General features: G+C 42.8%; 1 protein-coding gene across 2 annotated transcripts in view; it reads right to left on the bottom strand.

Annotated features, from left to right (window-relative positions):
* LOC133510613 (ephrin type-B receptor 1-B) overlaps nucleotides 1–15,516 on the bottom strand; it is a 167,775-nt gene that overhangs the window by 49,119 nt on the left and 103,140 nt on the right. For both annotated transcript variants that reach the window (XM_061838708.1, XM_061838707.1), the window contains exon 5: nucleotides 8,720–9,055. In XM_061838708.1, the coding sequence (XP_061694692.1) occupies nucleotides 8,720–9,055 (336 nt within the window). The remainder of the gene's footprint in view (nucleotides 1–8,719; nucleotides 9,056–15,516) is intronic.

Below are 15,516 nucleotides of genomic sequence, written 5' to 3'. Positions count from 1 at the left end.
AACATCCAGCTTTGGCTGTCCCTCTAATGAGCTCATTTCTAATCCTATCCAACCTGCTCACTCCGAGCGAGAACCTCAACATCTTCATTTCTGCCACCTCCAGTTCAGCTTCCTGTTGTTTCTTCAGAGCCGCCGTCTCTAATCCATACATCATGGCCGGCCTCACCACTGTTTTATACACTTTGCCCTTCATCCTAACGGAGACTCTTCTGTCACAAAGAATACCAGACACCTTCTGCCAACTGTTCCACACAGCTTGGACCCGTTTCTTCACTTCCTGACCACACTCTCCATTGCTCTGTATTGTTGAGCCCAAGTATTTGAAGTCGTCCACCCTCGCTATCTCTTCTCCCTGTACCCTCACTCTTCCCCCTCTACTTTTCTCATTCACGCACATATATTCTGTTTTACTTCGGCTAATCTTCATTCCTCTCCTTTCCAGTGCATGTCTCCATCTTTCCAATTGTTCCTCTGCATGCTCCCTGCTTTCACTGCATATGACAATATCATCTGCGAACATCATGGTCCAAAGGGATTCCAGTCTAACCTCATCTGTCAGCATATCCATTACCACTGCAAACAGGAAGGGGCTCAGAGCTGATCCCTGATGCAGTCCCACCTCCACCTTAAATTCCTCTGTCACACCTAAGACACACCTCACCATTGTTCTGCTGCCATCATACATGTCCTGTACTATTTTAACATACTTCTCTGCCACACCAGACTTACGCATGCAGTACCACAGTTCCTCTCTTGGTACTCTGTCATAGGCTTTCTCTAGATCCACAAAGACACAATGGAGCTCCTTCTGACCTTCTCTGTACTTTTCCACGAGCATCCTCAAGGCAAATAATGCATCTGTGGTACTCTTTCTAGGCATGAAACCATACTGTTGCTCGCAGATACTTACTTCTGTCCTGAGTCTAGCCTCCACTACTCTTTCCCATAACTTCATTGTGTGGCTCATCAACTTTATTCCTCTATAGTTCCCACAGCTCTGAACATCCCCTTTGTTCTTAAAAATGGGAACTAGAACACTTTTCCTCCATTCTTCAGGCATCTTTTCGCCCGCTAGTATTCTGTTGAATAAGTTGGTCAAAAACTCCACAGCCATCTCTCCAAATTGCTTCCATACCTCTACCGGTATGTCATCAGGACCAACTGCCTTTCCATTTTTCATCCTTTGTAGTGCCTCTCTGACTTCCCCCTTGGTAATCATTGCCACTTCCTGGTCCTTCACTCTTGCCTCTTCAACTCTTCCTTCTCTCTCATTTTCTTCATTCATCAACTTCTCAAAGTATTCTTTCCATCTATTTAGCACACTACCGGCACCAGTCAACACATTTCCATCTCTATCCTTAATCACCCTAACCTTCTGCACATCCTTCCCATCTCTATCCCTCTGTCTGGCCAACCTGTAGAGATCCTTTTCTCCTTCTTTCATGTCCAACCTGGTGTACATGTCTTCATATGCCTCTTGTTTAGCCTTTGCCACATCTACCTTTGCCCTACGTCGCATCTCGATGTACTCCTTTCGCCTCTCCTCAGTCCTCTCAGTATCCCACTTCTTCTTCGCTAATCTCTTTCCTTGTATGACTCCCTGTATTTTGGGGTTCCACCACCAAGTCTCCTTCTCCCCTTTCCTACCAGATGACACACCAAGTACTCTCCTGCCTGTCTCTCTGATCACCTTGGCTGTCGTCGTCCAGTCTTCCGGGAGCTTCGGTTGTCCATCGAGAGCCTGTCTCTCCTCTTTCCAGAAGGCCGCACAACATTCTTCCTTTCTCAGCTTCCACCACATGGTTCTCTGCTCTACCTTTGTCTTCTTAATCTTCCTACCCACCACCAGAATCATCCGACATACTACCATCCTATGCTGTCGAGCTACACTCTCCCCTACCACTACTTTACAGTCAGTAACCTCCTTCAGATTACATCATCTGCACAAAATATAATCTACCTGCGTGGTTCTACCTCCGCTCTTGTAGGTCACTATATGTTCCTCCCTCTTCTGGAAATAAGTGTTCACTACAGCCATCTCCATCCTTTTTGCAAAGTCCACCACCATCTGCCCTTCAAAGTTCCTTTCCTGGATGCCGTACTTACCCATCACTTCTTCATCGCCCCTGTTTCCTTTACCAATATGTCCATTACAATCAAATACCTGATGATGAAATCAAATTCACAAGTTGTACCTTGACGTTCCAACTCCGCCTCAGTTGCTCACTGATTCAGGGTTGAGCAGTATGAAAATTGTTATCTGATGTCTTCAAAAAGCTTCAGCCTATTTGCCTACAGCTGCCAAGTCCCAGTTATTGTGTCTGTGTTGCAACTGTGGTCTGCGGTTTGTGATTCTGGCACATCGCTGCACAAAGTCAATCCTTAATGGGAGCTCAGCCTGTCAGAAGAAGAAAGCAGGCGGCAAACGTCCCGACCTTTGTTGTGTTAGGTGTTGGTTCAACAACTGCCATGCCCATTAGTGAAAGCTCAGAGGAACACACCAACTGTAACTACATGGTAACAAACCTTTTTCAAAAGTTTTCATACAGTGATCTGGACCTGGACCTGAACATCGCATTAACATATTTGATAAAGACAGTTCTTTGAAAACTTTTTTTTTTTTCCCTCAGGCACAATCCTTACATGTAATCATGTGAGTAATATGATGAAACTCTAGAATATTGAGAGTGAGAGTGAACAAACTGACCAAATAAAGACATATCGTAATGTATGCTGAGACATGTATACCCAACATCTTGCCTCACTCTCAAAACAAGATCAAGTGCAGATTGCTTTCGTGCATGTGGTTGTTTGGAATTCAGTCCAGAGCATCACATATTTGTACCTCGTTAGATTCTCCGTTCGACATCCGCTGCAATGGCAAATCATGTAGTGTTTATGTTATCGTGGAAAAGATCTTCAGACAGAGGAGCCATAAAGAAGATTGTAGCTTTATTTGGTACCTTTGGTCAGAGGGATTGCAGGCTCACAATATAAGTGCCAGTAAGTTCAGAGAAATATTTAATGTGCCCTATACGTCTGAAAAGAAGACAACCCAGGACTGGAAAGAGTTTTGCATGAGTGTGAAGCAGAAAAAAAAACACCCTTCACATTTTAGACTGCGGTGTCGGTTAAATGGCTGGGAGGGATTAGAAAAAAAAAATCATATCGTTAGCAAGACCTGGTATATTTGTATTCTCTATATTCTATTTCAGCATTTTCAGGTTTCCAGCCAACACATTTGTCTGAGGCAACCCACAACTTTTATCCTGTCAGGTCTTGATTTGAAGGGTGAAAGATGAATCGCGGTGTTGTGATTAAAAACACAAGCTGTCTCGACGAGAAAAAAAGTGAAGATTTTCTGCCTTATTAAAGGGGTAATTTACATGATTAAAAAGAAATGGGTATAGAATACAAGAAAAATCAGTGGTACATGTAGAGATCGCATGGCTATGTTTTTCTTGGAGAGTACAGGCAGTATATGAACTCCGAAATCACACTATTGATCAGTCCATCCTCCCAGACATACGGTTGGAGCTAGGGCGGTTTCATTGGCTACTGCAGTCATTCTCACTACATCCCTTAAACACTCTTCTCACCGCTGTGATGAATTCCTATTGTCCTCTCCTGCCATCTTCCCTTTTGCTCCCATACATACTCAGATTTCTAACTGACGTGACCGCTTTGCTATTGCTTTACAGACGAAGGACAATCACGGAACTATTTTCTCATGTCTCGAAACCACTGAGAATAAACCCTCACTTAGCGTTCATTTCATGGTGGAGACTGTCTATTCATCGCTCACCATGACGTGAGGTTTATTTTGTAATAGTCTGATGGTCAAAATTTCTTTTTATTATCTTTAGATAAGGTGATGCAAATAAAACTCAATCTTATTTTAAAATACAGATTTATTGTCAGGAGAACTTGTATGGTACTAAAAGTCACAGTTCTATGGCAAAGGATGAACACCAATCCCCCCGCGCACCCCAAGGCAGTCAAAACACAAACATGGTATTTAATCTTGGTAATTAATCTGCAAATCTTCAAACTGGCAAAGTAACTACAGCAAAATAGCATCTTTTGTCGATTGTGTGGAGGTGTTTTGGTTTTTTTAATTAATCATGCCTTTCGGCCATAGGAAAAAAATTGAGCACAAAACTTGGTTCCAATCAGCAATGGCGCTGCTGATTCACCTTGCAGTCTACAGAAGAAGAGCGTGACATCAGCTGGGTGAGCTGAGTTACCGTGAACACCTGCGCTATTGCACAAATCCTCTGGCACCATTATTCTGCTTTCGGCAATAATGACATGGAAGCAAGAGTTCAGAGAATCCAGATAAGACTCTCCCATAAAAATAACATTACAAAAACATATATAATCTTCCTGTTGTCGTTCAAGGAACTTTAGTCAACCCCTTATCCCAAGTGTGTACAGTGTTTCTAGTTCGTTAAAGCATATTGCTTTGTGTGCCAGGAGTATATTTGCCTTTTTCGCCCACCTTTTTACACATTATGGCCCAAAAGAAGAAAACTGGGATTTCTAGCAATGCCGGTCAAAGAAAAGCAATTACCATGGAAACGAAGCTTAACATCGTAAAAAGATTGGAGAAAAGAGAAACACGATGAACATCGGTTGACATGGGCTTCAGTCGGTTATTAAGGACAATTAAGGACATATTTTAGCCCACGTAAAGGGTTTCGCCCGTATGAGGGATAGAGTGATCACGAAGCAACTTTTTTTTCTGTGAAGAAAAAAAAATGAAGCAGCGATTCTTGCCGAGATGGAACGATAACTTACGTTAAGGAGCAAGGACCAGAATGAAGGCTTAATATCAGCATAATGTTGATTAGGAAAAAGGCACGGCGTATTTTCCTAACTTTGAAAGAGCAGAAAGGGATGAACACTGAGGAAGAATTCACCACGAGCAATGGCTACCTTCACTTGTTTCCTTAGCAATAGCTAAGCACAGGCTCCTGTCCTTCTTCGCCATCCACTTTTTACAGAAACGTTAAGTACAGTACCTTATTTTTTATTTTGTTTTAATGTATTTGAGTTTGTTATATGAAGTACCTACCCCCACCCATTTTCTGAGCCGCTTATCCTCATGAAAGTTGCGGGGGTGCTGGAGCCATAGTAGATTTTTACGGTGAAATCCACTTCACGTATAAATCCGGATTATTTCGGCAGCGTAGAAACGGATCCTGTTCGTAGATCGAGGACTCCCTGTATTGAAGTTTGAAGTGATGGGCCCACAATAGCAGTGACAACGTTCATCTGATCACCTCCCATGTTTTGGTCTTTTTCCCGGTGCGTGGCTCTTTTCCAGACTGATTTTTGAAAGAAATTTCTCTATGAAACAAACCATCTGGTGAGTCAGTCAGTCAATTAAATCCCAAAGGAGGTTTTATTTCAATGACATGCATAATAGCAGGGAACAATTTCAGATGACATGACACGTTTTTGCAAACCTTCCCGAGCATTAATTTGGATGCTTTTAATATTTTCTTTCCGAAAATTTCTGCATCCTAAGTTTCCACCCTATGCAACAGGAACTATGCAATCACCTAGCAACAAAAGGCCACAAGGAGCAGGGCACACGCTTGGCAGATTACACTTCATTATCGCAGCCAACCTCGATAATAGACACTGACATTTATTCGTCTCCATCTATCTGTCAAGCATGCTATTAGCCTGTCAAAGCACTATTAGACCACCCTGGTAATAAGGCCTATTTACTCTCGTTTCTCTCTCCTTCACTGTCATGGTTGCCCTATTTGGTTTGGTCGTCCCTCCAACTTCTGCCCAATTCTTGAATTCTGTTGATCATGAAATCCAGCATAGTTGAAATATGGAATTATTCTTCATCGGTTTTAAATAAGGATCTTTTTTTTTTTTTTTTTTTTTTTGCTTTTACAGAATGGGAATCAAATTTGCATTTTAAGACCTGTACTCCATGTTCTATTTAAGACATCAGGCATTGCTCATTATTAGATCAAGATAGAAATTGTATATGGTGCCTCTCACCCTAAATCAACTTCATGATGATTTTGAATTTTTAACAGAATGAGATCTCTTAATCGTTTCTTGTGTGGCTAAACAAACAAAAACGTGTTTTATAAACCACATTTACAACTACCTCCAAAATTGTTCTTAAAGGTCAAGTCTCATCCCTATAAACATTCTAAAACAGATATTGTAATGAAAAATACATATAACATGATTCACTTCAATGTTGATACGAAAAAATAAATATGAGCGGAGAGCGCGTCATCCATGCGCAAAGTTGCGGGCGTCTCATTCGACATCCAAGTGGTCGCCATATTGGCTGCATCTCCTGTCCGTGCTGTCACTCCGGACATTTGCCATTGAAAACATGCTGTGGCCCCTACTGTTGGAGACGAACACACTCCTTCTGACACAGAAGCTTTTTTCGAAGAAGAGAACATCTCACAACCCAGTGAAGTTACCGGGCGATATTACCCTATTGTTTCGAGCCATAATTAGATGATATACGGATCAAGGCTAAATCGCCTCCGCACGCAATCCTCCTCTGCGCGGTGGTGATAAAATCAACGGCGCCTGCGATCATCTACGACATCGTGGCCAAACCGCCTCCCCATCCGATCCACTTCCGCGGCAGGGATGAGCCACCGCGGCCTGGCGCCACAACGAGCCACCCTGGCTGACAAGGCTGGCGGGCTCAGCCTTGTCGACAAGGCTGGTGGCGATTCACAAGGACTGCGAAGGCCATCCTTCAGCAGCTGCTGCACGGAAGTCTTCCAATGCGCACATCGACACAATTAGCACACCCGATTTACAGATTATGCACCCCCCCCCCAACTAACTATTGTTTTTTTAGTAGCTGTATACACACCTACCTGTCATTTGGAACCCATGAAGCTCTCGTCCTTTGGACCTGTGCAATCCATTTTTCACAAGAACCGGATCTTTTGGAAAAGTATGAAGAGCGAATCCATACTCCCGAGTGTTCGAGCAACACTAACATGAAGGAACAACGAGCTATCTTCCCGTAGGTAAAACTAATAGAAACAAACGAGTCAGCTTTGGCACGCTACTGCCTCCAACGTCACTTCTTGCGTCTTGTCGAAAACAAATCCCTTGAGAGGATTTTAGTGGCGGGAGTTGCAAAAAGCCATATACGTCAAAATCGGATGGGTCCATACCGGCTGTCAGTTTTTCATTAGTAACAAACTAAAAATCATCCATTTCATGACACTTGACCTCTAAAGACACACCTACCCTGGTAGTTTATTTTGAAGACTTGAGGAGGCTAAAAAAATTATTGCTAGTTTTTGTTTTTTTAAAGAACGATGTAGATCAATAGCGCCATATTAAGTGATTGGTAGTGTCTGATATTGAAATGTAAATAATAAACCTTCTAACGTAAATATGTGAACATGTCACCTCATATGTCAACTATGGCTATGTTTCACCTCACTGCAACTCCACTTTGCCATGAAAGCCAAATAGATTTCTGTCCTTGCGCATGTTTCAAACCCACAGGAGGATGAAAAAGGACGTGGCAGAAAAGGACAGTAAACACAACATCCTCCACACACACACACACATAAAATGGCAGAAAGTATAGGCTGAAGGTCAATTTCAATGGTTGGCTGAAGCTCCATGACAGGTACACGCACGCATATACTGTAGATAAAAGAAGAGTCCTGAAAACCTTGCAACGGAGCCTGAAAACAGAAGCTGCCCATGTATTTATCTTAAGGTCTTCTGCAGGCTGACTGATATTAAAATATTGACCAGAGATGGACCTTGATAGCTGGTACACAAAGATAAAGGTGACCCAACCCTCGAGAATTGCAAACCACAACCAATAACACTTTTGCGACTCACATATATGAACGCACATTTGAATTTAAAACACGCGAAAGCATCAAAACCTCACTAAGAATGTTTATAACCCTAACGCTATCTTGGTTTTGATAACTCAAAGATGAGGCATGTGAAGCAATGCGAATCTTAAAATTTAAAGACAGGTATTGAGAGGGATGTAGCCTTCAGTGGTAACAGAAGTGGAGGCTCGTCGCAGGGTGCTGGACTCAAAACAAAATCTAATTTAGAGAAGACTAATTCAAAAAAACAAGAGACTCTTGTTGTCATCCTGCAAGCTACAGATGTGAGGCTAAAAAGACAGACAAACAGAGGACGTACATATGTTACCCCTGTTTAAAGAATTAAAGAAGCAAAAACTGTATTGCCTGGAGAAAAACGTAAACGCGGGATATCATTGGTTTGATCTGGAAATAAACCACAAAGGAAGGAAATCTGGCGCCTCTCACAGATATGGTTGGAATATCACATTTCCAGTCCTTTTGTTTTGATTCGGGTGAGTGAGGGAGCTCATATTGAATCGTGGCCTATAACCAGCTACCATTTTCCTTCAAGCCTAACAGTTATTTCTCACGGCTGATCTATGTAAAATCGCTTTGGCACTGCAGTCAGCTGTGCTGTGACCTGAGACGTTGAAATGGACATTGTGCAAAAAGGTATACTGAATTGAAATCTCACACGTGCATTGAAACTAAATGTTACTTTTGCCCAATCTGGAGGGACAAGAGGTAATAAAAAACATGGCTGCAAATATTGACCAACGACAGATACTGTAATGTAAATGATGACTTCAGGCTAATTACTCCAATTTTCATCATTATCACACCTTGTCACTTCACCCACTTACCGGCCTGGTTGGTGGTGATGTCTATAGACACATGCTGGGACGGATACGGGCTCTTGTTGCTGACGCCGTTGACCGCCTGTATCTCGAAGCTGTACAGCGTGTGCGCCAGCAGGTTGCTGATGAACACCCTGGTCTCGGTCAGGCCCAGCTGACGAGGGACGAATTCCACATTGTCGTCACAGTGGGAGCAGGAGCGCCGGTCGGCCTGGCACTTTTTGCACAAGATGTTGTAAACGACATCGCCGCGGCCGCCCGTCTCTCTCGGAGAATGCCACTCGAGGATCACAGACGTCTCATTCACAATGGATATGACATTTCGCGGGCTGGATGGGACACCTGTAGAGACACGCAGCATGTGTAAACCGAAGGCCAGTGAATCCTGGAGTTCTATTGAGAACCATTCAGTAAGTCACACGGTTGGGAATTTAAGAGTAAAAGACCCATCTTTGCAGATAAATTCTATTCTGTCCATTTGGGTCATTTAAGTGAGCGTAACATGTTGTTGGTAAAGGCCACTCATCTTTTTCCTCCTTCTCCAGCACAATTGAAATGCTAATTTATTCCACTCACACCCAGAGGGATCGTACTGCGAAACGTTTGTGTCTATCAAACATTGGTTATTTAGCAAAATGCAGCGTTGCATGAAGTATTCTTATCCAATGGGCTCTGGAGATTCACGCTCCCATTCACTCCCCAGGAGCACACAGCTGGAGCAAAACCTCCAAAATGATATTCATGGAAAAATCACAGAACGTTAAAACAAAGTGCTTTGCTTGAGTGGCGCATTCAGATTCACTGCTGCTTAAAAAGGGGACTCGTTCACCAGCACCCAGTTGGAGTGCAGTCTTTTAAGAGTTCAAATGACTGAGTGGATTTTTCGGAGGATGTGGGACTCCCTCCAGTTGCTCAGTGATATCTTGGCCCCAACACGGCACACGTGACCATTCGCAGAGCAAAGCTACTTAGGTTGGGTAAGACATCCCTGAGGACCATACTTGAAAGCTATTTATCCCTGTGAAGTCCGACCTTTATATTAAAAGGAGTTGACAGACCTTATGGCTTACATACATAGTAGCAGAAAGCATTTGAAAAATGACTAATTTCTCAGATGTAATACTACTCTTCCGTTACCTCTGACTTCTCCTTCTTTTCCTTTCGCCTTGTCCTGTTAGGGGTCGCCACAGCGTGTCATCTTTTTCCATCTTCCTCTCTAACACCCACTGTCCTCGTGTCCTCCCTCACAATATCCATCAACCTTCTCTTTGGTCTTCCTCTCGCTCTTTTGCCTGGCAGCTCCATCCTCAGCACCCTCCTACCAATATACTCACTCTCTCACCTCTGAACATGTCCAAACCATCTAAGTCTGCTCTCTCTGACCTTGTCTCCAAAACATCCAACTTTGGCTGTCCCTCTAATGAGCTCATTTCTAATCCTATCCAACCTGGTCACTCCGAGCGAGAACCTCAACATCTTCCTTTCTGCTACCTCCAGTTCTGCTTCCCGTTGTTTCTTCAGAGCCGCCGTCTCTAATCCATACATCATGGCCGGCCTCACCACTGTTTTATACACTTTGCCCTTCATCCTAACGGAGACTTTTCTGTCACAAAGAACACCAGACACCTTCTGCCAACTGTTCCACACAGCTTGGACCCGTTTCTTCACTTCACTTCCTTACCACACTCTCCGTTGCTCTGTATTGTTGACCCCAAGTATTTGAAGTTGTCCACCCTCGCTATCACTTCTCCCTGGAGTTTCACTCTTCCCGTACCGCCCCTCATTCATGCACATATATTCTGTTTTACTTCGGCTAATCTTCACTCCTCTCCTTTCCTGTGCGTGCCTCCATCTTTCAAATTGTTCCTCCGCCTGCTCCCTGCTTTCACTGCAGATCACAATATCATCTGCGGACATCATAGTTGTTACCTCTGACAGAAAGTAGAAGATTATTTGGCTATTACTTAGTTTAGGATGTTTCAAGACAAGACAATTTCTGGAAGTTAGTAGCTTGGTAAAACGTTTTAACCACATATTGTGTCGAAAATAATCATATAGTGTTTCAAATTTCATGTGCGCTCACATGGCACACGACTACAAGGCACCAATGACCATAAGAGTGCACCCCCTTATTGGTGTGAATATTGTGGTCTGGATGAGAAGACCACAGATCTACATATATGGTGAATGGAACATAATTTGCTAGTGTACAGTATTTGGAGGACACCAAGAGAGAAAGTATTACTACTGCACAATAAGCACATAATTTGTTATTCTCATATTTGTTAGGGGATATCCTCCAAAGATACAGAGAATTTACATCGGTCCAAGTGGAAAAGGCATGTGACATGTACACATACGCCTGAACAATGTGGTCCCATGCTTGGCCTTCATCCGAGTGAGTCATACACCCTTGGAAAAATATCAGCGACTTATGTCATCCATTTCAGAAGGTGACAAAGGCTCCTCACCCCGTTGTCCTGACTCCAGCTGAGCTACACGTGTTGGAATGACGTGGGAAATCAGATGTGACTGCCACTTATCCAGTGATTTTAAGACTATTAGTGCAGCACAGGACAGTTTTAATTGGCCGTAGGATTTAATTTGTTGGAAACGTCCTTTACAGGCTCTCAGCTGGTCTTCATTTCGCCACGCCAGTCACAATTGTTTGTGGTCAGAGACACGCTTCTTTCATTTAAATAGTATTTCAGGGCGAGGGATATGATCATATCCAGGCAGGCTCGGTTGGAAAAAAATGGGTCTTTAATTTAAAATTGAAGTAAGATAAACCAGTGCAATGGGCCGGGTCATATGCTCAAGGGCAGTGAGTGAATGTATTACAATGCAGATGTTATTTGTGTTCCATCCAGGCCATTATATCATGCACCAAAGGCATGCTTGAGAAATAATAATACATTGATCCCCCATTATTCGCAGAGGTTACGTTCCTTCCACCCCGGCATAAAACGAAAATCTGCAAATAATGGAAACAGTATTAATATTCCCATGTATGAAGCGTACAATACTTCTGCAACAATATGATGCACTTAAAAGTCTTGAATTTTCTCCAAAACGGACATCATACCTTATGTGCACAATTGTTGTTTGACTTGTTTAATCAAGTACACTTTCACACACTTGTTACACTGTTAGCATGCATGCCAGCAGGTTTTAGCGTGTACGTAAGTTATCATATGATGGCGCTCATGAGGCATTGAGGAACAATTGTATTCCACATCTGTAAACAGGGGCCTGATGGTGGATCAGCTGGTACAGCATTGACCTCACAGTTCTGAGGTCCCGCGTTCAATCCCAGACCCGCCTGTGTGGAGTTTGCATGTTCTCCCCGTGCTTGCGTGGGTTTCATCCGGGCAGTCCGGTTTCCTCCCACATCTCAAAAACATGCAACATTATTGGACACTCTAAATTGCCCCTAGGTGTGATTGTGAGTGTGGTGTACCCCGCCACCTGCCCGTTGACATGATTGTGAGGATAAGCGGCAAAGAAAATGGATGGATGGATGGATCTGTAAACAGAAGAAGCTTACATTGGCCAACTACACTGCCTGTGTAGCCAGGTCATTAATGATGAGGTACACACTCACGGTGTCACATAAAATCTAACAATATCACAGCACATCAAACTAGCAAAATACCATAACCAGCAAATAATAAAACAAATGAAAGAAACACTCATGAAATAATTGACGCAGACATGCACTTTAAATGCTATTTACATCCTCCCAGCATGCTTTGGGGCACTGCTGACAGTAAGAGTGCTGCAAAGCATGTGTTATATAATGGTAGCTTACATACACGTTAAAACACGTATTTGTATGCCTGCTAACAATATAACTAGCATGTTAATTCTACTTTGTTGGACAAGTCACACAGCGACATTTGCAAAGGTGCACCACATTTTAAGGCGGCATGCCTAATGTGGCGCCTCATCTGTTTAGAAGAGAATTTAAGACATCGACAATTGTGAAAATACAGTACATTAAAATAAATAAATCGATAAATAAAACCTTGTAGAGAGCAAAATCTGTAAATGTGCACGGCTGTGAATGGTGAAACACAAATGGGCGAGGGCACACTGTACTTTTGGGCTGTTGATAAGCAAAAAGGACTCTCGCAATTTGGAAAGCAAACATTTGGAAGTTTGCAATTTCTCCTTGTGTTTCGTGGGTGCTCCGACTTCCTTCCACATTTCACAAAAAATTGGAGGGCATATTCCGCCTCTTACCTCTTTTGGTTAACTGGATTACAGGTAGTAATGTTGCATACATTTGAGATATAAATATTGCCTCTTTTCTGTTAAAATGAAATATCAATCCAATCAGTGTTTGGAAGATCTTAAGGCTTAGGCAAGATGAAAATGATGACGTTCCAAAAATATGCACGTACAAGAAAAGGGTTTGTGGCTTTTGCAGGCGATGAAGCCAGGTTACAAACAACCCTGTTGTGAATAAAGATTTGACAGAGGCTGTAAAAGCCCACGACCTACTTTCCTTCCCTGGATGTTAATATGAAGACTGCCCATGTGGCTAAAATAAACTCTTGTTCACATTGTTTACTCGACTCTCCCTTAGAATGGCTTGGCAGTTAGGCCTCCTCGTGTTTCTACTCGTTTAAACTGTTTGTTTTTATGTTGTGAAATGAAACAGGCTCAAGGGACCCACAGGACATCCCTGCGTGCAGATACAGATCTCAGCCAGAGTGGCCGCAAGGAGCATTGCAAGGTTGTGTAGGTAGTGCAGAGCTCAAATACAACATATTTATAGTACAGTTATGAGGATGAATATTTTCTGGGTGTTTTGAGAGCACAAAGATGGGGGCGTAGGTTGTTTGCTGGCGTTCTACAGGGACTACATTCGCCATACCTGAACAAGAGAATAGCTCCAGTATATTGTAAGTGATGTATCACTAGTTGAGTCATTACGAATAGGGCTGGGAAAAGAAAAATTTAATAACGTAGGTCGATGCACAATTTCTCCCTCGAAGCTCTGCTGAGACAAAAAAAAAGGTTCCGTTCCGAATCAGTGTTTCACGCAGACTTATTGCAGACAAAAGCACTGTTAGGCTGCTGATAAACTTTGCCAAAAACAAAATAGCGTGTGTTTTAAGACGATTAAATGTGTAATGTACATAGCATGTATAAGTGAGCTTAATGTACTTATCATTTGTGTTTTTTTTTAATGGTAATCGCTACCACACTAATGCTAATTGTGAAATATAACTGTTTAAGAAGCTTGATTTTGTCATCTCACATTTTTAAGAGTTTATACAATCAGTTCCAACATACGTATATTTACATTGTGACAGCTCAGTTAAAAACAATCCCCAGTTTTGATTGACACTGTCAGAGGTATTAATTTCTTAGCACTGTAAGCTATGGAGTTTGTAGAATCAATAGATAGATGGATAGATTGATTGATAGATAAAATAAGATAGATCAATAGACAGACAATCTCTCGATATATCTTCCTCCTAAATCCTCTGTTACAATCCCTTCATGATTTTTTTTCCTGTCGATGACTCACAGCACGGTGCGTCATCTCAGCACCCATTCTCCCTTTGTGACCCAATCAGCTCTCGTTCCATCGATTGACTTACCTTCGCTACCACTCGGCTTGTCACACCTCCCCAACTCTCATAATCACCCCCCCCAAAAAAAAAATAAAAAAAAATAAAGGATAAATAAATCCACAGGCCCTTTTCTTTTTTAACCAATTCTACCATTTTGGTATTTTCTCTTTCAAATAGACGAAAGGGGAGGCAAGCTGTGAGGAAGTGGGGGTGTTGTGAGACAGCCTACTTGCTGCTCCCACCACTTTTTTAGGTCTTGGATAGACTCAGCAGAACATGGCAGATTGGGACTCTGAAGAGATGAGATAGTTTGGTCTATCCCCAAGGGCATGGGGAATCGAGGGGGGTGGAGGGGGCAATGACGTGAAGCTCCCTGCTGACAGAGCCAGGCACTGGAGTATCCATCAGCGAGCTAATCAGAGCGATCTGGAGCACACAGAGACCGGCCCCTCTGATGGAGGACTGCAGGAAGTGCTCGAGCCTCTGCTGCTGCCGGAGAATGGCCTGATTTCTGCTACACTGGTTGGCTTTTATCAGGCCCAACAGCGTTACAGAGATTCTTACAAGGATGATCTCACTGCCTACCCCCTGCTGAGATCTAGGGAAAGCCAAAGAATCAGGCTAAGCTACGACTCTGTAGTCAGAGAAGCATTTGAGATGCTATTGCAAGAGAATTCCTTTAACGCAAATTTGATGAAGAATTGCAATGACTTTTCAGTGCTCAAAGGGGCAGTTGACATTTATGTTATAGGTACAGTTTCTTCAAAACTACATCACAAGTTTTATTTTACCTTTAACGTTGTAACAGAACACAAATGGCGAGTTGTCAATCAGGCAAGGTTGGGGAACCTGTGCAGGAGTAGGACTTTGCAGACAGTCCAGGCCAACAGATGACCCTAAACTGTGACCAGTCCTCACGTGACATTGCAGGGATAGTATGTCAGACAATGTGGGTCGTACTGTCTTTGTTAGACTGACAACATGCCACATATGACAAAGTCATCCCATCACTGTCCAAGCCTTTGATGCATTGAGAAAGATTACTTGGAGAAGAGTACTTGGACTCTCTCATCTTTCAATGTAAATATCCGGACTGCAAGCATTCAATACTCTCCATTGTCAAGATCTGTTGTCACCAGAAGAATGAGTAATCACCACCTTAATTGAATCTTTCCATCACATCTAATTTATATCAACTGCCGATAGATGCATGAG

The sequence above is a fragment of the Syngnathoides biaculeatus genome, chromosome 13 (genome assembly GCF_019802595.1).
Source record: "Syngnathoides biaculeatus isolate LvHL_M chromosome 13, ASM1980259v1, whole genome shotgun sequence".
Taxonomy (NCBI): domain Eukaryota; kingdom Metazoa; phylum Chordata; class Actinopteri; order Syngnathiformes; family Syngnathidae; genus Syngnathoides; species Syngnathoides biaculeatus.
The sequence above is the reverse complement of the archived record's forward strand: the minus strand, read 5'-3'. Positions and strand labels throughout refer to the sequence as shown.